General features: G+C 27.2%; 2 protein-coding genes across 2 annotated transcripts; both read right to left on the bottom strand.

Moving 5' to 3' along the window:
• Positions 1–4,738: 4,738 nt before the first annotated feature.
• LOC107161618 (uncharacterized) lies at positions 4,739–12,874 on the bottom strand. Its single transcript, XM_015508101.2, has 4 exons — positions 12,631–12,874; positions 6,686–6,863; positions 6,486–6,601; positions 4,739–4,871 (listed from the first exon to the last, which is right to left on the bottom strand). The coding sequence occupies exons 1-4, from the start codon at positions 12,686–12,688 to the stop codon at positions 4,867–4,869; spliced, it is 357 nt and encodes a 118-aa protein (XP_015363587.1). The 5' UTR covers positions 12,689–12,874; the 3' UTR covers positions 4,739–4,866.
• Positions 12,875–13,343: 469 nt separating this feature from the next.
• On the bottom strand, positions 13,344–26,029 carry fab1 (1-phosphatidylinositol 3-phosphate 5-kinase fab1). Its single transcript, XM_015508121.2, has 26 exons — positions 25,894–26,029; positions 25,581–25,813; positions 24,888–24,992; positions 24,642–24,831; positions 24,286–24,541; positions 24,006–24,215; positions 23,663–23,835; positions 23,463–23,573; positions 23,240–23,396; positions 22,960–23,121; positions 22,436–22,634; positions 21,388–22,038; positions 21,161–21,313; positions 20,138–20,412; positions 19,800–20,052; positions 19,545–19,720; positions 19,296–19,477; positions 19,112–19,231; positions 18,457–18,867; positions 18,266–18,387; positions 18,053–18,198; positions 17,827–17,899; positions 16,685–16,865; positions 16,246–16,572; positions 16,013–16,174; positions 13,344–15,688 (listed from the first exon to the last, which is right to left on the bottom strand). Exons 2-26 carry the CDS (start codon positions 25,740–25,742, stop codon positions 15,486–15,488), a joined length of 5,160 nt encoding a protein of 1,719 aa, XP_015363607.2. The 5' UTR covers positions 25,743–25,813; positions 25,894–26,029; the 3' UTR covers positions 13,344–15,485.
• Positions 26,030–26,960: the final 931 nt, after the last annotated feature.

Genomic DNA, 26,960 nt, shown 5'->3' with positions numbered 1-26,960 from the left:
TTTTTTTTTCAAAATTGAAGATTAACACTTCTTGAATCGTATATATTATTTATATTTTTCACCCTTATATTTATTATGTAAACCACTATCAACTTTTGATTTTCAAATGGTAGCCTATACTTAAAATTTCATAAATTAATAAAGCTATTTTTTTTAATTAATTATTACGTTAAAATTTCGATTTTAGCGCTAGGAGTTTATGAGTTATAGGTATTTAAAGTTTAGATTGGCGGAGTGGAGTGGTATGGCCGTATGGGGTTACCCCTCAAAATGTTTGTCCACAACTCCACTTATTTAAACTTAAAATACTTATCTCATAAACTACTCGTCCTAAATTCGATTTTGATGAATCAAAATACTTAGAAAAATATTCTGCTTTGGAATATGAAATTAAAACACTATGTTGTCATTCAAAAAAGTAAAAAAAACTTAAAAAATGATAAGGATAAAAAATATTTATAAATATAATTTTTTTATAAAAGCGTTGGTTTTTTAACAACTTGAAACTATGTGAAAAAATATTTTGAAAAAAGTCAATACTTTTTTTAATAATGAGTGTTTGATAAAAGAATCACCCTGTATACAGAATCTGCACAATAAGAGTATGAGCTAATTGCTAAAAGAAGTAGAGTATATTTTAAATGTTAACCTATTAAGTATAAAATATAAATACTTAAGTGTTCTCCATGCCTTAAAAAGTCAAGACCCTCCAATTTAGAGGTAATGTATCGCTCCACTCAGAATGTATTGATTTTACAATGATATTATGTTTGTCAGTCATCACGTTTTGGGACATTATAATAAATGCTTCGATTTTCTTCAACAGTACCTTATCTAATATCTGGTAACAGTATCGTGGTAAGGTGGTTGTTTTTTTTGAGCCACTGCTCCGTTATTGATTTTTGGTGGTGTCGGTGGGATAGACGGAAAAAAAGTCCCGATGTAAAACGTCGCATAAAACGCTAAAAAATAGCATTAGTTGTTATAAATAATTTTAATTAGAATTATAAAAGGGAAGGAAAGAATATTTACATAGGTTTGCGCCTAAAAGTTCGCACACCTTGAAAATAAACTGAAATGACGCCCCTGGCCTAGCTATGATAAAATTGTTGGATTACTATTATATTTATTATTATTATATCAATTATAACGATACGATTATTAGTATAAGTACATCTGTCCGACTGCCAATCATTAGGTACAAAACTAAAAGGTATCAATTAAAATCAAGTCTAAAGGTGGGACTTTTTACGTATGGACATTTTTTTTCCTAGTGTGGGACTTTTTTTCCGCGATTCGTTGGTGGAGGCAGATTTGTAAAATGTATTGCTTCTAATTTATGAATACACTACATACGAGTTGAGCCGTGAGGTATCACCAAGTATATTTATAATAATATGGATACAATTAGAATATTACCATGGTGTAATAAAAACATAAACATAGTTTATAAATATAACAAATCGTTATCAGAATCAGACGCATTCTCATTTCCCAGAAACGACTGTGCTGGACGCTGGTAGGCGCCAGGCGGTAGCCTACACAATTATTAATTATTATATTATATTATTGTTATTGCAGCAAGACTAGCAACCAGAGACCTGGAGCCTGGAGGCTAGAACCTAGATTATTATTCTTTTTTAAATTGTATTTGATATTTATTTACGTTTAAGAGTACGTAACAGTAGAATTTGTTTTCTCCGTCTTACCAGTGCGTAATATAGCAAATTTACGCTCAGCAGAACACTTGTAGCTCCTTAAGTTTAAAAATTACTGTGTATCGACCTATTATGAAACTTGATGGTAAGAACATTATCTGTGTTTGTACGTTGGTTTTTTACGATAATTTAATTTTTAAGTGAGTTATGAGCTTTTTTAATGTATTGTATATCATAACAAACACAGATAATGTTCTTACCATCAAGTTTCATAATAGGTCGATTCACTGAAATTTTTAACCTAAAAGAGCTACAAGTGTTCTGCTGAGCGTAAATTTGCTATATTACGCACTGGTAAGACGGAGACAACAAATACCACTGTTACGTACTCTTAAAGTTGTCAGTTAGTCTGTTGTCATTAATTGTCGACAACATTTAAATTTTAAAAATGAAATATTGTGTCCCAGTTGTGGTAGAACACGTGATTCACTGAACGACTGAATAGTACTAACTGGACTCGACATAAAGTATGGCAAAAAAAAAAAAAAAAAAAAAAGATTGTAAAAAGAAAAAACTTCTAGTTATATTTCGGACTATTTTAAATGTAGCGAACGTACAGAAAAATTTCAAAAATTTGAACAATCACGTAAGTATTAAATGTCGTATATTATCGTATGATTATGCAGTGGCGTAGCCATAAATCTCTCAAGGGAGGGGCCCACCAGATATAACACCAAAATCATACGTTTTATTATATTATATTTTATATTTAATTAAGATTAAGACAATTAAAGTACTTATATTAAAGCATGACGTACAATTTAAGTAATGTCTATTATTTGTGTACGGTATCGAACGGTTCCAGAGAAACAGTCTAGTCTAGAATCTAGATACAATAATCCATTATCGATTTTATCTTTTGCTATTTATATTTTACTGGGTATCGCAAAATAATGCGAATTAACAATTTACCATTTTTATTTTGGTTTTCATATCAAATCATTATTTAATCATACATTATAAAGTATTAAAGTATAATACAAGTGTCGATTACTGAGTAGTATTGTGTTATACTATTATAATATGTAAATATGTACTACACGGGCCAAGGGGGGGCCGGGCCCCTATGGGCCCCTCCCTAAATACGCCACTGTGATTATGCTATGATGTTCTAATCTGCATTTTCTACAATGACTATAATAATACTATTATGAATTATGATGGACTAAATTTAGTCAAATTGTAGATTGATAGCAGATATTTTATTCAATATAGTTAGAGTTATTCAGTCATCATTTAATCTGTTAGTATTTTTTTCATTTACCAGACTGGTCAGAAAGTGAATAGAGTAAGAGTTGTTACTTTAGGGTTGTCACTGATGTCACTGATGTCAGTGATGCCAAATAGTCTTCAAAAGTGTCAGGAAAAACAAAAAAAATATTAAAGAAAAATTGAAACCAGTTTTCGAAAAAATCCAGATTGATTTTATGCGTAATTAAAAAAAAAAAATGTGAAAATATGAAATTTTTACTTTAGGTTTACAATAGCGATTTATATGCATCATACAATTTACAAAATATTGCTACTCTTTTTGATCTATAGGGGTAACAAAATTTCTAGTTTTTTTTAATATTGCCATTAAAAAAAATCTACTTGGTCAAAAATCTTTAAACAATATAATAAAACTTCATTATGATGAGTCTTTTTATGGAAATTTACAAAGAAAATTGAGTGTAAATTCACAATAATTTTTTATAAGCGTCTAAAGTTAAAATTCAACAAAATCACAAAAATTGTCGAATTATTTTCAGCTTAGAAATTCATAAACTTTTCCATATTTACATCTAAGTTTTGAACATTTAATACAAGAGTTCTTTCAAATTTTCCTACATTTAAAAAAAAAGTTTGTTGGAAAGTCAAATAAATTTTTACCAGCATTCAAAATTAGATATTGAATATTAAATCGTAATTTAACAAAAAATTCTCATACAAAGATTTTCTGGTACTGGTCTAGTTGACCGCCGCCCAGAAGGCAATTCCCCCCCACCCCATTCAGTTTTAGTTGACGCCCGCCATTTACATCTCTCGTATTTTCGTTGTTATAATCAATAATCAATAATTTATTTAAAAAATGTACAAATAATAATACATTATACATTTATGATTATACAGAACAATTCAGGCTATCAAAATAAAAATATTTTAAAAAAACTGTCACAAGTCTAGCCTCCGAGTCTTATGGATAATATTATCGTTTTGCAAAAAAATTATTGCCTACGAAAAATCATGCACGTAGACGTAGTCATTATAAATTTGTAAGAAATTTTTGTTCTGATGACGACGACTGAATAACAGAGGTAGGACAGGTAGGTAGGTGCTCCATAATGTTATTTAGGGCACCCGCTTATTTATATGTTTAATTTTACTGCACGGATTTTACTTTTACCAAACATTATTCTTAAAATATCTAATTAGAAAATTTCACTCGAATACCTAACGTATATGATCTCGTAAGTTTTTTCTGCACTCTGCAGTCTATCGCTCTATCAGTATATTATACATTTTATAACATCGAAATACGAGATATGTAAGTGGCGGGGGTCAACTTTATAGACCAGTATACCTACCGATTTTCTAATTTTGTTGTTATTAGACACACAATTCCTACAAATTTATGCTGGACTTTGTTCGTTTTCAACAAACAAAATTTGAAAACCAATGATTTTAATTTTCATGTAATACTTACATAGTGTTAAGTTTTTTAGTAGGTACAGATACAGAATTAATGGTTGAAATGATGGCCTTTTTGTTAATTAAATTTAATATGGTTAAATTAAAAAGTGAAAAATTACAATGATTATTATTATTTATTGCATTAAAATATAAATAATAAGTACCTACTTGATAAATTAGAACATTATTGTATTAACATTTAAAACTGATATGATAACTATTTGTAAATTTGTTAAAAAAAAAAATTATATGAAAAAGACTTAGGTACTAGCTAATTTATGTTGTGTATTGGTTACCTTAAATACACAGATATCACTCTTAAGTCATAATTATAAACATTTAGAAAATTACTGTGCTAATAAGAATATTGTTTTATTTCTTCTTAATGAAATATAAATTATACATTTATTTTTTATTAATATTGAGATTTGAGGTGATAAGATGTGTCTTGGTTGTCATCAACTACTATTAGTACCTATCCTAGAAAAAAAAAATACAAAATACATATTATTTAAAAAAAAAAAAAAAAATGTATGTATATATATATATGTATAATGTATTTTTAATTTTGACTAATATTGTTTTTGGGTACCCTAAAAGTTATCGTCTTTGTATTTGGGATAGCATTTTTATATTTCTCTCGAATCCTGATAAACGAAAATTCAACAAATTAAATACCTATAACCAATATAGGAGGTATATACCTACATATTATGTTGAATAACACTGTATTGCAATGGCTAAATAAGTTAGATACATTTAATTTTGTAAATAACCTAAAAGTACCAAATCAATATGGTCACATTTATTCATTAAAAAAAAAAAAATGGTTAATTTTAAAATTTAAAATTGTATAATTAAGAGGACACTACACCCGCATGTGTTGTCTCCGTCTTACAAGTGTGTAACATTGCAAAAACTGTTTCACGCGGGAAAGAACCGAGAAAGATACAGTTATAACTAAGAAACGAAATTTTCACAACATAAAAAAGAGAATTTTGTCTGTGCAATATCGTTTTTATTTTTTCGATGTCACTTATACAAAAAAAATTCTTATTGTTTTATAATACATTAATTTTGTGTTTTTTAAGCTGTTTAAGTTCTGATATCGAAAAAATAAAAACGACATTCCACAGACAAAATTCTCCTTTTTATGTAGTGAAAATTTCGTTTCTTAGTTGTAAACTTATAACTGTAGCTTTCTCGGTTCTTTCCCGCGAGAAACAGTTTTTGCAATGTTACGCACTTGTAAGATGGAGACAACACATGCGGGTGTAGCGTCCTCTTCTCCTCTTACTTACAAATAATGTTGTATGAATAGTTACGGTTAAGTTTGAACTTACTATCTACATACATATATGATTCGTAAATAACTTTAATATTCTCTACCTCTAAGAAAGAAAACATGTCACAAACAATATTTAATCATAAATTCAAAATTGGATAGTTTTTTTTCTTTATTAATGTACCTACTACCTATACACACATCTATACGCAATACGCAAACGGTACAATAAGAGTATGAGCACAAGGGTGAAGGGAGAATGAAAAATTTGAATAAAGAAGCCACCCATTGATGACACTTACGTTATCTTTTAATTATTTTATTTTAACAACTATTTATAAATTGGATAGAGAAATTTAAAATTTAAAAATATCTATAAAAATTCTTGTCGACACCCTTAGTTACTTCAGCTCATATAATTCTATGACAATAGGTACAGACACAGCGAGCTTTATTACACAAAAAGAAATTTAACTGCGTGGTGTTCATTATATTATATACAGACTAAATTTCAATTTTTTGTAACATTTATATTTGTACTTAGATAAAAGGTACTTCGAGTACTTCCGAGAGGAAATCTTGTACTGGTCTGAAGATTCGGTGGTTAGGTGTGCACCATCACGCACAACCTATTAAATTATCTACTAATTAGTTTCCAGGAGACTATAAAGTATTTTGTTTAAAACACTATAATTCATAAAGACTAAAGAATATTTTAAGTTTTATTCATCGTAATAAAACTATTACGTATTTAAGAATTAAAATAAATTAATAATACTATATGGAATATATCATTTTTTCATGCTCACTTCTAATTTGTCTGCGTTTGTAAATCATGCAAAATGGGCACATAAAACAACATATACTGCAGACGAATGATATAATGATCAACGCTATTAAAATAATTGGAAGAAGGCAATATAATCTGAAATATTTACAAATTATTCTATTATTAATAACACCTTTTCCACCGATGATTTTATTACAAAAAATGAAAAATATTTTTTACCTAAAAAGGAAATACTCTTGATAATTGCAACATTCAACGTCTCCATCCGAATTGTAACAACAGTATTCCTTATTTGAGTCTCCGAAAAGTGATGGACATCTATAGACTGACTTTGATAAAATCTTTCCGTAAAATGGATTACTTTCAGCCATCCATGGTGGAGTACAATCAACGGCCCCTTTAAAAAATAATGTTATAGTTAATTACAAATTTTATAGAACAAGTTTTTATTTATTTATTTCATGTTAACTAATGACTTCATTTACATTAATCTATACTTTTATTTAATTTTCTAAATATATATATAATTTTTTTTTTTTGAAATCTTTGGCATTACATAAAATGTAACACAAAAACGAATATAATATAATCATAATAATATCATCAAATCGCAAAATGTTGAACCTGTTGCATTTCTCAGCGCGCACGCAGTTAAGTTTCTACCTGTGTAAGGTGTTAGTGCTTCTCATTTTACATTGCAAAAACGATTATTTTCTTTAATATTATAGAAATTGTTTAGGGTAGATCGCGAGAGTTTGTAAAGAGAGCCGCGTCAAAGCATTGGAAACTAATTAGTTTGTTAACATTGAACAATTGTACCTTAAGGTCTTGTGTAATAGGTAAATATTATTTGTAATCATGTAGAAAACGATAACGAAACGCATCACGCGACCACTTGAAGTTTTACTTAAGAAGTACTTAAGTCACTGTTATTATCATCACCCATATTTACAATATTATTGTATTACTTGTGTGTTGTTTCATTTTTTTCATAATAATTTGTGCCGTTAAAAATTTTGGGGTATGAACCGTGGGATGAAAAAGTTTGAATACCTCTAGTTTAGGGTATTGCTTTTTATATTTCATATTTTCATATTAACCAACTTCAACGTGGACATTTTTTTTTCAAACAATATTATGTTACAGAATAAATGAATTGAACCGCAGGTCCGCAGCTGTAGGTAGGTATTTCTGTTTTATTTGCTTCATCTCGTAGTTATAAGGTAACATATTATCATAATGTAGCTAATTGATTTTTACGTGTTTCAACTTGAAAGCTCATACTCAGCATACTCTTATTGTGCTGATTGTGTATATTATTAAAAAAGAAGAAAAAAGTTTCAACTTGACAATACTATACCTACTTTTCCAATAACAAACTTATTTTCTTCTACTACCTACCTATGTTGTTTACTTATTTTACTTTATTTAAATACATTAAATACAGTGTGATTCACCGTCACCAAGCATTATATATTCGATCCCATTTTTCATTAAACAATAAATGTACTTAAATTTTGATTTATTATTTATTATTTCATAGTAACAGTCCGGCTAATAATTATATGTTTATGTACACAATATTATACGTTACGTTTATAGTTTTTTATGATATAATAGCTGAACCCGTGGTGCACTTCGTAGCCCGTTAAAAATCCTATCTCTTTTATGGTTCCAAGTTTCCAACTGCTAATTAGTTTTCTGTGATTATGCTAGCAGTATATTTTTATTTTTTATACATATAAATAATAATATATGATGATTAAAATATATTAAGTAATAATTTTACAACCATATTCAATTTAGTAAATAATTATGTAAATTTATTCGTTTTTTTCGAGAAATGGAATAATATTTATTGAAGGGCATTTAGATACTCAATATTTTTTGTTGTTTCTTCTGGTCCACACACTTGTGGCGATTATCCTTGTGCTTTATTGATGGTTATTTCAAAAGAGAGTCGCGCTGGAAACTGCAAAGTTGGAATCATTGGGGTGCGTGATGACAACAGTAAATCTTCGCCTTTAAACTTTCAATCTAAAATTGTAGCTTTGATAATGTTGTTCAACTTTTTCACTGAAAGTCTGCTATTATTTCAGAGTCGTGGTGGATTGATGTTTCGTAGAAGAATTATGGGCACACGGCACACTAAATTTCAATGTTAGAACGTGCGGTGGGATCCGGAAGTAAAAAAAAAATATATAGGGTATGAAAATAAAGCATTTCATTTTAAATTTCAATTCCTTTAGTCGTATACAATGCATGTTGAACATTATAAATTGACAAACAATTATGTCAATTTTTTATTTTTATTGTACCTAATAGTATAAGTAATTATGAATAAATATTTGTAATATAAATAAACCGGAATTTTAGATGGAATCCTACACTCCCTACATCCCACCCAAATTACGCCTCTGGCGGGGTAAAGTTTTATTATTGTCCATTACCTATTGTCTATTGATCACCTAGCTATATCTGTTATAAGTTATAACTATTGTTATAGATTTATGTTGCATTTGTATGTTGTTATACTAATATTACTAGGTAGGTAGTAGGTACTAGGTAGGTACCTAATCGAATAAATCTTAAAATGTATTATAATTATATGGTACCATTGTCCATTACTATCATTTTAAATGTAAAATGTATTAACAAATAACAATTCATGTATGATAGACAGAAGTCAGTCGAGAGTGAGCCTGTCGTTAGTGACGTGTTATGCCATTATTTTGATATGATCTGAATCTTGAAATATAATGTATAAGTAACCGTACCATAAACATTTTACATCCGTCTTATTATATTGCATTATATTAAATTTAACATAATATATGTATAGAATTTCAGAACCATGTCACGAGTGCAATAGATTTGGCTATGGATCACTTGGATACACGCACTACTCTCGCACGCTAATTGTGAAACATTGATTTTTATTAATATAAATAAATATTATAGGTAAATTAAAACCATTTTCAAATTTCCATAGCCCCTAAACCTTTCAAACTCATTACCTGCAAGGACCTATAGGTATAGTCATCTTAGTACCTACATAATGTTAAATATATAAAAATTACTAATTCCAACTTTGATTTTGATACGTCAACGTTTTCTGAAAAAGCTGAAAAATTTACGGTAGAAAAGGGAGGTTGTCGTTTGAAAAACAAACATTTTATCTTCCCAGAACACTCACTACGGTTGAGTACCTATAGTACAGAAGACTTTGTTTTATTTTTATTTTTTTTGAAAACAATCATTTGAAAATGTGTTCTTTAAGTATATTTGAAAGGCCCAAAAGTCAGATTTTGAATAACGACATAATTGAAGGAAAATAAGCTTGGGGGTGAGCGTGCATCTTAAATCACCCTGTATAGTGTATAATGATAATAATAACAATAATAAATAATCGTTATTCATCAAGTATTGTTTACCGCTCTGCAGCAGTGCAGCTATACGTAATATAGGTATGTCTATATCTATATATTATATTAATATGTATTGAGTGTGTAGGTACTTCATCATTGAGTGAGTCACTATCTGCACTCTGCAGAATTGATTCTAAGTGGTGTGAGGTCTGAGTAAGTTTGTTTTGGGTAAGGCTACAGAGTTTTGTAAAACGCTATTCCAAAACGCCGAACAAATAATGTGCAAAGCCCGGGCCTAGGGTCGCTTTGGTCAACACCTAATCCGGCTCTGAACTCACCATGGATGTGTTAAAATGTATTTTAATGAGAGAACATTGCAGGTAGGTATGCAATGGAAAAGATCCTAAAAGAAGCAGTGGCGTAATTAGGAATTTGTCTTAGGGGGGGATAAACATTTTTTTCCACAAAAAATACTTAGATTTTCAAGTACAATATCTGGGAAAACTATTTTATCAAAAATTCTTAAACTAATATATATGTACACAAAATGTATTAATAAATGTGCTTTAAAATTATACACAATTTAGTACCTATACAATATTATAATAATTTCTTCAAAATGTAAATTTTGAATATATTAGAATTAAAATTTACTTTTAAATTAAATAATAATTTATAGATTTCTTGATATTAATTATATTTAATATATTTCGTCGTGATGTCAGCACGATAAAACATAATATAATTCCATAAGCTTCAAATTAATATATTATAAATATACACATTATATAGGCTCTGGGGGAGATATATCCCCCTCATCTCCCCTTAATTACGCCCCTGAAAAGAAGACGCTTTCTAAACCACGTTCTAAATCTTTTGTTACCATGTGGTTATTAAACAATTTGATATATAGGTATTTGTTGGCTAGATCATATCTATATTTGATAGGTTAGGCTATACATACTTATAACTTTTTTTTAAATCCGTACTTAATTAATATCTTATACACTTATTGAAAATACGCAGGAATTGTATTTACCTACAAATTAGCTAGGTATAATTAACAGAAATACATTTTTTTTAATTGTTGTTGTGTAATTACTAATTCGTCTTATCTAAACCTTGAATTTATTTAAATACGCACTACTCGTACGATTGTATAAGATGGCAAATAAGAGTTTTATATATCATAATCATGAATCAATATTCATAATTGTGAAAATCTATGTACATATGTGTATACTTTATTGTACCTACCTATACTTAATTTTTCATATTTATAGGCACTTCATGGATCGTATTAATATTTAAATAAAAATAAGATTTGATAAAACTATGTAAACTTTGCAAATTAATATTTTTATTATTTTAATATAGATGCATTATATATATTATATACATCATATATAAAATAATTTGTTATTGTTCTTTAACAAAGTTTGTTTACGGTTTTGATGTCTATTTTAATTTTTTTTCTATGCCATAATTAAAATAATATAAAACAAACGTAGGTAGGTATACCTAATAAATTATAATGAATAAATAGGTAAGGTAATCAACTACGCCGATGAGTAGTGAAAGAAATAATATTAATCGCATTGACATCATTCATTAATACTAAGTTATTCATAATAAATAATAATAAATAAATTATGTTTATTGAATCATAACAAATTTATTAAAATGTTTAAGAAATTATTATTAGATATACCTATTTATGATTCTTGGTCGCTGATAGACGATAGTTATAAAATACATTATTATTTAGTTGTTTTAATTTCGAACATCGTAATAGGTAGGTACATTATACAATACTGTTATTAAAATAATTTAAGTTTTAAAAGTTTTAATAATTCACAAATTTCTGAATGTAGAATTTTGTATATTACCTACTATACAAATATATAATGTACTAAGCATAAAATTATTCATAATATTATTCGCTCAAACAGACCACATAATTTTGGAATTCATTAAAAACGGTAGGTACGTATACGCTTCCTTATTGTACCTATAGTCGGGTAAAAATGTACTTTGCTGAACACAGACACTTTGAATTATGTATTATACATACAAGACCTCACAAGGGGGAGGGTCAGAAGGACCCATGATGCTTTTATTTCGAGTACCGTTTCGAAAATCGAAAAACGACCTCTCTAAAGTACCAGCTCAAGAACATTAGGTACCTTTCAGAAAAGATGCTACACTAATAATTGATACTTTTGAGTTTTGAGCAAGTTTAGAGGGAGACAAAGTGTTGACAGAATAAAAAAGAAAAAGAAATAAACATCAATGTAAAACCAATACATTCATCACTCCGCTTAGAATCTAAAAATCATAATGATCAAACATTTTAATTTATGAGTAGAAAAAAAACTAATAACCACATAAATAACAATTATAATCCACGGATAGCCTCCTCCTTGAAACTTGTTAGAGACGCCTCTGCAACCGGCTAATCGTCAATTTCTCTAAAAAATATTTTCAAATTCTATTAATTCTCCTTCTCTATGCTTGCTGAAATTAGCTCCATAGTTCTTACAAGTTCAACTAGAAACACCGATTTTTTTTGTGTTCCTTTATATTCCTCAATTAACCAGTATAATTACCCCTTTATCCGATTGTCGGAGATAACCAATGAGACCCATCTCTTTTGATTTAACTAACCCACAGCAATCGAATTGCATCCCAAAATCGCTTTTTTATACGAATTGAACTATACTTAATATTAAATAAATAAATAATAATATTAAAATATATAATTTACGAAACAGGTATGTATAAAAAAAACTTTACCAGATATATGTGTAGCCTGCAGCATAAACGAAAGCAATATCACTATTAATTTTTCCATTTCTTTATTTTTCGCTATACAGAGTTATTAGATTAAGTACATATTATACTGAATAGGTTTCAGTAATATATAACAAATAATGGTAAGAATAAAATAAACTATAATTTATAAGTACATATAATATGAGCTAGATAATTATTTGTAGAAATAATTTAAAAAAAAAAACAATTGCAGCGCATTATATTCATTATAGGCATCTTTATACTGATATGCTTAGTGAGTAGTGACTATGTATCTATATAGTCATAACTTAATTATTTGATAGATATCTTTTGACTCAAGTAGTAGATAATAGACCCAACAACATCTAATGTCATACCTAATATAATATATATATATATTATAATATAACAAAATATTATTTAAGTGTATAACAATCAATAGTTAATAGATAAGTATAAATTTCAATATATTTATTTAATATTTATGAATGGAGCACCAACACAATTTTTATCATCAATTTATAGGTATAAAAAGATAACTATCATTGGAAAACAATTTAAAACAATGTGGCAAAAATTCAATAACAAAAATAGCATTATTTTAGGAGATCCAGGTTGAGAGATTTATATAATCTTTATATTATGTATGGATATTAGGTATAAGCGTTATTTGGTAATAATAATTATTAGAATAAGAAATAATACAAAATACATTAATGAATAAATAATATTTTTTATTTTTTAGAACATATTAAATATTATAACACATATCATAACAATAAAACAATTAACCATAAAATATATATATTTTTTGATTTTTAGTATAATATTAAATTAGGTAAAATCAGAATGAATAATTTATATCAATCAACACTAAATCATTTACATATACAAAGTATAGTAGATACATATACACATATGTACCTACATATATACAGGGTTTTGTTTTAATTTTAATAATACTTTAATTCAAATTCCTCGTATTTTGTGCACTACTCGAGGAGTAACATTATTATATGCATAAAAAATTGTACTAGCGTGGAGGGCTAGTTTGTACATAAAATTGTAGTATTCATTACACTTAGATAATTTTTTCAAATTACATGTATTGATAGGTCAATAGTAATTTCTAACATTTTCAAATCATCTAAGACCCGATATCTAGATTGTCCATCACCATAAATATTAAATTATCATTAGTAAACAAATGTATATAACTAAAAGTTATTCGCTCAAATTTTGATAAAGATACGTCAAAACTCTTAAAAATTTATGATCAATAATTAAAAGTTTAAAAGTGGAGTTTCTATTTGATAAACAAAAGTTTTTATAATTAAATGATCATGATTCAGTGTTACTCTAAATCTAAAGTATTCGAAAATATGGCATTCAAGTGCATTTAAAAATTCCAAAAATCAAAATTAAACCTATCTAACCTATGTATAATTTAAGAATACAAAATAGGATGAGCTTAAAAAATCACCATGTATAATATATATTAATTCTCATTTAAATATTATTGTTATATTGCATATAGTCAAAGGCGTGCATAGACTACGTTTTGGGGAGCATATTAAAAATTAGGACTTACAAAAACTACTAGTAAATAATTTTTGTGTTAATACAGAGGATATTTTTTTTTTTAATTTTAACAATTATTAAAGTGAAAATTTATAGAAAAAAATCTATTTAAATAAAAATAAGTATAATAATATTTATATGTAAACTAAAATATGTAGAAAAACTTAATAAAAATTAACTACCTATAAAAATAATTGATAATATACCATTTTTTGAAAAATTACACAAAGTTTAAGTCAATTACTCCAATACTGCCTATTATTATTATTATGTTATTTTTTTAAAGAAAAATTAAGATTTTGTTATTCGAATCATTGAAAACTTTTATTAGTGCTGATTTATGAATAGCTTGGTGTTTTTAATGATAAGTTTCAATACTTGTAAGACATTATTTTTATGTCAAGTTTCAAAAACTGAATAAGGTACCTTATAAAATTATTCACATACTTAAAACCACAAACAATGAAATATTGAAAACTAACAAATCCATTGCGATTTGTAATTAATAACTAGGACTTCGGCGAAGAGCCCAAAGTGCTGACATCCCCTGTGTGCACACCTATGTACATATAGTATTAATATACAAGTGTTTTATACTTAATTTATTAAAATTCTGATTCTTGAAACTATTTAAGGAATATCTTGCGGCTATACAAATATTTTAAAAAAGAACCAACCTTTTTTTTGAATTGTTAAGTTAATGATTTTTTTTTTTTGAAAATGTTGAGGTTTTTAAATCAAAGTTTGAACAAATAGTTGCTGAGTTATTAAAATGTATAAACTAATGATAATAGTCTTTAAATATAGTTAATTAAAAGTTTTAGATACGTCAAAATTTTCAAAACAGTAATTTGGTTAACAAATTGCTGGAAATTCAAATAAAAAAAAAAATTGAAATCTACATAGGATATTTCTGAAATGGTATGACAAGATTAATTATTTGAAATTATGGCCTTTAAGTATTCTTGAAAAATCCGAAAAATGGAATTTGAATTAATTTATTACTAAAAGATAAAAAGGGGTGGGCAATTAATAATGCTCACCCCTTTTGCCCTGTATATTGTTACTAATTTGCAATTACTAATGAACTAATAATTGGTATTAATACATATGTAGTATATCAATTATATTTTATTAATATTATACGCGAATTTATAATAACAATAATATTGTTTCTTGTAAAATTTATGAAAAATAAAACTTTTTACTACATTTAAAACTAAAACCAGTTAAAAAAAATAAAAATATCACAGAAAGAAATATAAAATATGTTATTAAAACCGATGTTCAAAGCCTTTGGCCATGCCAGTCCATCTATTAGGCACTGATAAAAAATACAAATTCATGGCAGCAACAAATCTATTTTTGTACTCTTCTGGAGAAATTATTGTAGGTAATTTACCTTGACCACCAAGGAGTCCCGATTTTTTTACCATTGTTTCTATTTTCTTGTCCCATGTAAAAGTACGAATATAATCTATAAAAATGAAATTTATCAGTTATGAACTAAAATGTTTTAAAAAGTTATACATTATACATTAATAAAAGTTTTTATTTAACCTATTAAAAAATAAAAATAAACAATAAAAGTATTACTTTTTATTGTTACAAAGTCATGATATTTATTTAGAACTGTACATTTGTACTTAAAATAATATGCTGATTTTAAATATCAATGATTGTAGGATTTTTATTTTAAACAAATACCAGCATATTTTAGTAAGTGTGAAGAATTTTGGTATTGGTATGACATTATTATTTGGAGATAGCCCTGACCTTAATTAATTAAATTATAAATTACCAATGATTCCTAATACTAATTCACCAGAATCTTCATCTAAGCCAACCAATAGAGAGTAATCCATGACAAGTTGTGAGGTGAGAAATTCTGCATCATCATTGATTGCTTGATTTAAAATTATTTTAGAGTGAGGGTGAACATATAATGGTGATTCACATGACACTAAAATGGAAACAATGCTTAGTTTAGAATAAATGTCTACAATTTAAAATAATTTAAGAAAAGAAGAATACTTTTAATAAGATTTTCATCCAATAATACAATCTCTCCATCTTGCGAATTTGGATCCACTAATCTATTTCTAACTGACCCTTTTAGATCAAATATATGAGAAATATTTTTATTGTAGAAGAGATTCTCCATCACTAATAAGTTTGAATTGAATGATGAACCTTTGACAGTATTGCGATATCTTACTTTATAAACTCCAACAATTTTACATAAAAGAGTAGGTCGTCTATTTGTCTGACGCGAGTGTATGTATGCAAAATATTGAGGTGCAAATTCTAAAAAAGGCAATATCTCTAAACGAGACATTTCCTTCAATACAAACCTGTCATCTAATAATAAAAAATATTATTGAATATTATACAATGAATAGACATTTAAAGTATACACAACATATAATAATTAAAAAAATATAATATTATAAACAAATTAACTTTAAATTACCTTTTGTTTTACAAAAGTTTGACCCTGACTTCCCACCTCTAGCTGACCATGATATGCATCTTGCTAAAGAACGTATGTACATTTCTTCTCCTGATACAAAGAATGTTTCTCTTAATTTTGCAAATTGTTTAGCAAAATAAACTTTCACATAGAAATTGGTTGTAGAATCTGAGAAGGTTATCTGTACAAAATAAAATAAGGAATTTATTGTTTAGAAATGAAAAATGAAATCATATGTAAAGTAATAAAATATGAAATATATGGTAATAACACAAAAATACAAACAAATGATTATTTAAAATATTTTTAACTAGATTTACTTGATGCAAAAGTATCTAAAACGTCATCAATGAAAGTTTTTTACATAAGTCATTTTCAATTAACATAATTGTTAATGCGTTCAACCTATCTTCAATCTGTGCAGATCTTAGTTGATTTTTAATTAAAGTCAACTTTGAGAATAAACGTTCAGCTTCACAATATTTGTCAACGGTATAGACTGGTATAATCTTAGTGCAATATATACATTTGGTACAACATCAATAAGTTGTTGTTCATATAGAAGTTTTGTTATAGCACCATAATTGTTAATATCTGAAGAAACTGTTTAATATAATGATAAAAATATGATATTTCTGTTTTCAAGTTATCACCGAGATCATTATGGTAAAACTGAATACAGTTATTTAACGAATCAATGTCTGGGTCATCGTCAGTTTTAAAGTTAACTAAAAATTTGAATTGAGAAAGAAAAAGATTATAAGAATTTAATCTTCCGCCAAGTTCAGAAATCAATTTATCTATAATAACAAAGAAAGTATCAACTTCAAATTTTTTTTCCTACATAAAATAGTTTGATTTCACATTGTCTTTGTTTTTTTTACCGACACACATAAAAGCCGTCTCAAATTTGAAAAAATTTTAATCTAACCTATCTAATTCAATAACTTGCAGGTTGTCACAGACAATTATTTCAAATGATTAATTGATTATATCTTTAAATAAATATTGTTAAAATCATATTTTTCTAATTATATATCAATAATTATAGAATAGCTGCAAGCCCATATTATTTTTTGAGGTGACTTGGGCTATTACTTGTTTAGCCCCCCCCCCTTTAATCCGGCTCTGGTAGTGCATACCTCAATGTGTTGTTTCGATTTTTCATCTGTTTCTTTTTGATCGTTATCTTGTTCAATGTGTTCGACGGTTGACCTATTTAAATTTTAAATTTATTAGGGTAATTCAATATATATATATATTAAGTACTATATATAGTCATAAAAAATTTTGTGACAAAACAGGAATCACTTAAATACAAAATTTGGATCACTATATTAGTCTTTAAATTAAATTATTTTGGTTTACATTAATTCTGTATTTGATATGTTGTTTTGGTAAAATGATGTGCTCAATGTGAACGCGATAATGGAACTGGGTTCTTTTTCATAAACTGATATGGGAGTACGGCAGTGTATGTTCAAAACATGGTGTTCTGTAGCTTCAATTGGATTCTATAAATTAGTAAAACTGTACATTATACTATGATTATTTTACTTCAGTAATTTATAAAATACATACAGGAATAATTGTAGGCGGTGTAGATGATGGTAAAAATTGCGATAGAATTGTTTTAACACTTTTTTTATCAGTTTGTGACATAGATAATTGAGACTTAGGTTCATTTGGTACATTACTGTCAACTAAAAAAGAAATAAAAAATGTAAATAAGTAATTATATTGTAATGATTGTTGTAATAATATCTACGGACTATCATCAACAACATCACTGTCACTGTCTGTCGTAATATCACTATGTGCTTGTGGAACGGATAAATAGCATTTTTCATTCTGACATGGGTCGGAATCGTTTAGATTTTCAAAATCATGTTCAGCAGCAATTTCCGATTCAGAAACTAATGAATGTTGGCTCAGATGACTAGTAATGTTATGTTCTTCAATAACATAGCGACTTGAATCACATTCAAAATTCATAATTTCTTCTAATACTTCAGACAGGTTATTTGATTTGGTTTCACTTTTCCTTTGAGATTTATCTTCTTTTTTAATAGCTGCTTCAATTTTTAATAATTTGGAATTCCAATTGATTGTTGCTTCACTTACTGCCTTTTTAAACAAAGTCATTGTGTCATCTAACTTCCATATTGTATTTAATATTGTCCCTAATAATAATAAATATTATTGGAAATTAACATATAAAGAATACTATGATGTATTCAAGTTAATAAGGAACCTCAGCTTCAACTAGTTTTCATCAAGTGACGGCCAAACAACACCTGTTAATCATCTTAACTGAATTAATATTATGTACGCTTTCCTTGTAGTCGACCCATGCACCCATGCACCCAATCAGCCACTGAGGTTTCTCTTTAAAATGAATATATATGTATATAAAATATTAAGTACCATAATTTGTGTCCTTATCAGTTAGTGTAGGTGAAGTAATTCGTAGTTGTATATCATCAACTCTTTGTTTGAACAATGCTTGATCCTTTTGTAATTGTTGTTTTAATGGTAAGAAATTTGCTGAAAGGTATAATACATACATTTTTCTCCTGATTTATTTATTTAATTAAGTATCTTATTTTACCATTTGCTTCCAAAGATAAAGAACATATTTTGTTCATAACTGCATTAAATATTTCATGTCCCATTAATGTCCACTGTTTCACTTCTTCCAATATATCAGGTCTGTATTGGCTAACTTTTATAGGGACTATTTTTAGTTTTAAACTAGGTAATCTTATTTCCCACATTTTAATATCCATGTATCTATAACAAAAATTAGAATCATATTCAAACTATTTAATTAATTCAAATTAATCATCTTTGAACATACTCAAATGATGCAATTGTTTTGTTGTAAACAAAAAATTGTATATAATCTTGATTTATTAAATGGTTGCAATTTGGTAATGCACGACAAATACATTGCTGAGAATGAAATTTTAGTTCTAGGTATTTTGCAAAAGAAAATGACCAAGAATCATCTGACAATGGAACTACAGGTGTTATCTAAGTAAAATAATCAGTTAATTCACATACTTATTTTATGTTTTACTAATAATAATTATTGTCATTAAATTTTACTTACTAAGGAACATTTCTTACAATAAGACCAAGAATAAATTAAATTTTCATTGTATGGGGGATCAATTAAACGACCACTAGTATTAGATAACAAAAGTCTAAAACAACTTTTATCATGTATGAAACGTCGTTCATGTCTATTCATTGGACTGTCACATGATTCAGATGGACATTCATATGTCTCCCGAAAACAATATCTTTCTAAAAATCTACCTAAACATATATCATTGACTCCATAGAACTCCATAAATACTAACCTAGAAAAAATGTTTACAATAGAATTTTATCCATAAAATGTAAGAAATAGTTATAAATAATAAATAATACTATAAGCTTATAAACCTAGGTTCGACACAAAATGAAGGTGCATTATTTGATTCAGGACAAAAACTATAAAACATCACAGGCAATCTTTGATGGTTTTCAGGGTCAAATATGTCAACAAGTTTTTCTTTTTTGGAGTAATTATTTTTTTTAGATTTTATAGACGATTTTTCTAATTGATTGTGTGGTATTCTTCCACCTTGAGCTCGAAACAAAGCTAACATAGTTTGAACTTCATCACTATTTATGTCTTCAGTTAATTTAGATATTATAAATGCATGTTTCGGTTTTAACTGTAATACATAAAAATAGTAAATATGTAAGTTATGAATTATAACTATAACACATACAAATTTGTACCTAAAATTGGTTAAAATATTAAGTAAACTAAATTAAATTAAATTTTAAAATAACAATGTTGATTGTGATTCAATTTTAATGCAAACTAGATGATGACAAGAAATGAATTAAAAAATTAACAAAATAAGTTGTTATCAGTCAGTAGTATAATTATTAGTTAAATAAAATATTTTTTTCTAAATCATAATAATATTAATATCAGTAAGTAGTTAAGAGGACACTACACCCACTTGTGTTGTCTTTGTCTAACAAATGTAAAACATAGCAAAATATGTTTTACCCAGGAAAGTATCGAGAACTTTCTTGGTATCTATACAGTCATAACTAAGATACAACATTATCATCGCATAAAGGAGAACTTTGGCTGTGAAATATTGTTTTTTTTTTTTTAAATATATATATCGAAACTACTGAAAAAGTGATTTAAGTTTGAAAAACACAAAACAATTAATTTTGAAACAATAAGAACTTATATTGTATAAGTGATCATAAAAATAAAAACAATATTTCACAGATAATGACTAAATTATATTTTATATTAATTTGGAGTTATAACTATCACAACAGTATGAGAGGTTTTATCCTGTGAAAAACAGTTTTTGGTATGTCATACATTTGTAAGATGGAGATGACACATGCGGGTGTAGCTTCCTCTCAATGATATAAGAATTATATAATTACATTTATTTCCAATTCCAACTGTCTGTTTTCTTGATTGCAGTCTATTGATGATTTCATATTATTTAGAATTTGTGATACATAAATATGTTTTGAAAAATATTTTCGCAGTTTACAACGTTTTCCAACATCTGATTCTAAGTATGGAACTGAAAACTAAATTTAAAAAAAAGGAATCATATTTTTTAATTTCAATATAATAATTCAATAATTGAGTTTTTTATACTTACATTAACTATTGGTGATAACGAGAGTAATGTCAAATTTAAAAAGTATTGATATTTATTGTCTTGCTCGGCGGTGGTTGATAAGAGTTGTGAATTGTTTACTTCAGATAATTTTGATTGATTATTAGTATTTATATTCATGGCATTATTATTTTCATTTAACAATTTTGATGAATCAGTGAAAGAGTCATTGTGTATTTTTTTTTTTTTTACTGGCGGTGATGCAAATTGATCCATTAAATAGGATTTTTCCAACTTCCAATTATATATCATCAATACTAGTTGTCTAAGTATACTTTTTAATATTTTTAACTGTTTAATAGAACTGCCTCTAAGCAGAACCGAACATCCTCGTTCAGGTACCGGACATCCTTCAAAAAACATTAAGGCTTTGTTACCAAAATTTTCTATATAAAATTGTTGACATGTTCCTAATACTGGTTTTCCCATGTGCGCATCAACCGAAGTTAATATTTCTGCACCAGTACATCGAGCAATACGCTCCAGAACAGATATCTTAACATTCAATACTAATGTTACTCCCATTTGATTAAAAAGTTCTTGTGCAATTCTAGATACACTCTTCTGTACCAACACTAGATCAGGTTTCATTGATACAATACGGCTTACAATATTTCTGAAGTAATCATGCTCCTATACAAAATACATTTAATTACTAGAAGAATTTTTTATTAAAATAGATTAATGAACTTGACTCTAAAAGAGAATATATCAGTTAAGTGCACTATTTTACGCATGGTCAATGATTTTATGTTTCCTACCACTATCACCTATGCTGATATGTAGATGATTGATGTCAGACAAAAATCGGTTGTTGCCTGGTATCTTCAATTCTATACTCTATTCGGAATGAGATCGTACCTCGACGGCCGAATTCTGCGCATGGGCATGGCTTCGTTCTGCAGTGATAGTCTGAAATAAATCTAATCTGGAGGAAGCGTCTGACTGTTGCGGACGAAAACTGGTTGCCGCCAAGGTACGATCTCATTACGAATAGAATATATAATGGAGTATAGTTCACTAAGTTTACCTGCATAATAACAGGCTCTAACGATAATAATTTTCCTTCAACACGCTGATAAATGATTGAACACTGAAGTAGTAAAATTTTAGGTCCAGATATTCTTGACGCCATAGCTTTATTGGCAATATTTTTTGAGCATACGATACCACTAACAATACAGCTATCACTCCGTTCACCTCCTTCTAATTTTTTTATTTGTAAATAACTGAAAAAATGTCAGAGTAAAATATGAAATGTAAATGGTTTTATTTAGCAATATTAAATATTATGAAATATATAATTGAGATTTGAGATTAAGGGGGAATTAAGAGAAAATAAATAATTTAAGTTAAGTTAAAAATTAAATTATTAATCTGATCATATTATAACAAATACTTATGGGATAAATATACAGTTGTTATGAGAATTTGATTTAATAAATTGTAATCCAGTAATATTTTGACTCAGTTCAGTAATAGATCAAACAATTTATTTTGAAAATCTTAATTTTACATATCAATAACAAAAAATTTAAAAAATAAGTTACTTACTCACAAATACTCATATTTTCTGTATCAGTAGATAAATCTGGAGATAGTTCACCAATAACTAAGTCAGAAAGTGCAATTAAGGTGTCTACCCAATCAATGGAGAGGCCATTTTTTTTTAACAATTGTTGGACAAAGTTTAATTTATGATCTTCAAAAATATTCCTAAAATTTAAACCATTCTAGTTAAGTAACTTTAAATGGTAGAAATCATTATTTTATATGATCATTTAAGAATTAATTATTTAATTATTAGTAATTATTAGTAAAAATATTTACTAACGTTAAGTAATTAAAAATATATGCTTCATTATAATCTTCTCCCAGTTTTTTAGGGGAACTCCAAGTTTTCATAGTACCAAAATTATTACGCTGGTAAGTCATTGCAATAATATCCAACAACTTTAATACTAATGTATCTATAGATCTTGGTTCTACAACTAAAATCATTAATTTTTTTTTTTTAATATAAAATTATATTCTATTGGAAAAAAAATGCATTTTACTTGAATTTTGTTTTAGTTTTTGAGAACTTGGTTTTGAAATTTGAACTGTGTTATTATGAAGATCTAAGTCTAATTTGAAACTTCCATTAGAAACATTTGAACCTTGCTTTTCTATTAAAAAATATATTTATAAAAAAACTAATTTAGCTGATAAAATTCTTATTTGTAAAATTATCTAAAATTATTGAAATTAAAATTACCATAAATTTTAGATTTTGTAGTTTTACTTTTCTGATTCTTTTGAGAGTGATTTGGCAGTACAGAACAAAATCTATACAAACGACTTCCATCCAAAAAGTCTCCTTCATTTTCCATAACATCTTCTATGTATCCAGCATCCAAAAGTACTTGCCCTATTGCTGTACCATGCATTCTAAATATGTACAAATTGCATATTATAATTATTACTCACTAATTAATATCCACTAGGTAGTAGCCAGTAGGTACTATAATTAAAGATTAAATCTAATATCGCATGTAATAATATAAATCATAGTAAACACAAAATACTGAAACACTATTATATTAAAGAATACATTTTACCTGCTAGTAACTTTTCCATGGTTTAATAGCCACTCGATTAAATTATTTCCAAGAAAACACGAATGGTAACTTCTTAAATGGTATCGGTGTGTTTTTAAACTTAATCCGCCATTAATTTGTGTTATTTCTTCAAACAAGTTATTTAGATTATGAGATACATTTGGATCATCAGCATTTTCTATAGGAGATAAATTACCTAACGTGCTTGATCTAATGAAAAAAAAAAATAGATTAAAATAATTTTGTTTTTTTGTTATGTTGGTGTGTAATAAAAATGTACCGTGATAATGCAAAATTTTCTTCTTGATAGCCAACAGAAATCTTTCTATTTGGAGAATTTGTTGTTTCAACTATGTTTTCTAAGTACTTTGTGGTTGTGGGTACATTACAGTTAGTTAATACTTCATTATTTGCTAATTTCACTTGTAATTCATTTCTAAGGGATATTAAGTCTGGGGATAATACTACATCTTTAGCGACAGACTGTAAGTAAGACAATACTATTTTGCAACAGTATGTACAAACTCTGAGGTCCCCTAGAGAAAAACATAATTTAGTAAATTTTAATAATTTTAAAAAGCAATAAAACATAATTATATATTTTATTAATTATAGTTATTATAAAAAATGTCTCACCAGAACATCCCATTATTTTTCCAGGTATTTCTTGGTAACAACATTTTGAACAAAATATTTGACCACATACTCTACAATGGTGACGTCGCCGAAAAGTTGTAAACTTTTCACAACAATCATAACACTCTTTACTCACAGAATCAGGCATCCAATACTGTTTTAAATCAGTATTTCTATAGGATGGATAGTCCTAAAATAATATTATAAATAACTTAAGATACATTTGCCTTAATAAAATTGACTTACTCCAGATCGAATTGGTAATAAATTTCCAACTCTTTTAAGAATATTTGGTAAATTTCTTGCATCTATAGCCATAAGAGTTTGTGAAGTATCCTTTTCTGTTTGATCCTAATTATGGAAATAAAATTTAATCATTTAACATAACTTTTAAACTAGGTACTAATAAATACAATTTTTTCACATGTATTTTTTATGTTTTACGTATTCTTTACTCATGTTGAATTAAATTAATCATATCTTTAGTTTAAAATATTTTGCATTTTTTTTATATATTTCATATTATAATTTTTGAATATAAGTATAGGCATTAGGTAGGTTGTGTATTTTTTAAGTTTTTCAAATGCATTCAATTAATAGCCCTAATAATAATATTATGTTATAATAAGTAAATTAAATGATGTATTATACAACAATTTTCAGTTGAATATTGAATGGTAACATCTTAAAAATTATACCTACTAAATTCTCGCCTACACCACTAAATACTTAATCGACTTACATATTATGTCCATCAATAAAGATGTTATTTGAGATACATATTTTTAACCTTTTTTTTGTTCAATTAAAAATGTTTTATTACTTTATTTTACCTATTAAGTTATATAAAATATAATAAACATAATTATTAAATAAATTAAATATTATTAGTATCTATTTCATTAACTTTTTGTTTTTTTTTTTTAGAATTATACTTACATTATTAACAACCATTTCAGCATTTGTATCATTATTAGCATCTGTTGGACTTGTCTTAAAGTTAAATACTTTAGCAAAGAATGAACCAACAGATGATTGTTCTTGTTCAGGACTTAATGGAGTGAACTCCGTCAACGCTGTGGTTGTATGGAGATTAGTCATGATTTAAATTCAATTTTAGTTTTTCAGCAATATTTTAATCTTTCAACTCAAGTCATTATGCATGTTATTTACTGAAATAAAAGTTAAAGTTTAAATAAACGACAACAATTGACAAACATCTTTAACTTTAATAATAGTAAAAAGTTTTTACTTCTCAAACAATTTCAATTTTAACACAGAATGCCACAGAATAATATTATTCAGCGATTTTCGTACAGAATACAATTTATTTTAATAACTCTATATAGTATTCAACCAACGTGATAAGACATTTGATAATAGATAAACTACATTCTATTTTTTTATAATAACCAATTGGCGTATTAACAGGTGCTAAATGGAATGGATAACAAGATTTAAATACTAAATAGTAAATAGTATACCCTGCCCTGCCATGGGTGTTAGGGGCGTGCTCACTGTGGGGGGGGGGGTCTAGCGTTTGGTATCCACCTTTGGGTTATTTTTATCATACAGAGTGATACATTAAGCTTGATTACCCCCATTTTTTCTTTTAATAACGAATTCATTCAAATTTTTTATTTTTAAATATTATACACAAAGACCATATTTTCAAGTTCCAGAGATTCTTTGTATAACTTCAGGAGTGCCCTGTAGCGACTAGCGATACAAATTTCCGTTTTCCAAATGAGAACCCTCCTTTCTTACTAGATATTATTCAGAGCCTCAGAGGATGCATTCACAGATTTAGCACCCCACATTTTAGAGATCTAGTTGCGCTTATGATTATTAAAATGTTTTTATGAAGGATAATAGTCCTTAAAAATTATAAAATAAACGTAATATTGGAACAAGTATTTACTAAACTTGGGCTATCTCCTCTTTCGGAAAAATTGAGCATGCCAATGTCCTGCCAAATGGCCAATAATATCTTAGATATTATATACCTCTTAGCTTATAAATCGTGACCAGTGATGAATTTTTATAACGCCACAAGCTATGGTAAAAACTAAAAATGTAGTGTGTGTGGAACAGGGGCGTCATTTCAGTTTTTTTTTCGGGTGTGCGAAGTTTCAAGCAGGCCATTTTGAAATTTCACCAGACCATATAAAAATAGATATACAAAGGTACGTATATGTATATACCGGTTATTACAATTTGATTTTAATCATATAAATAATTGTGCATTCGTGGCTCGTGCATTATTTTAGGTTTCAGCAAGGCGCAGGCCAATTTTAACATTCTAAAAGTAAGGGGTGC

The sequence above is a fragment of the Diuraphis noxia genome, unplaced genomic scaffold (assembly GCF_037042655.1).
Source record: "Diuraphis noxia isolate RWA-SAM2 unplaced genomic scaffold, SU_Dnox_SAM2 contig0002, whole genome shotgun sequence".
Classification (NCBI taxonomy): domain Eukaryota; kingdom Metazoa; phylum Arthropoda; class Insecta; order Hemiptera; family Aphididae; genus Diuraphis; species Diuraphis noxia.
Note: the sequence above shows the minus strand (reverse complement) of the source record. Positions and strands in the feature narration are given on the sequence as shown.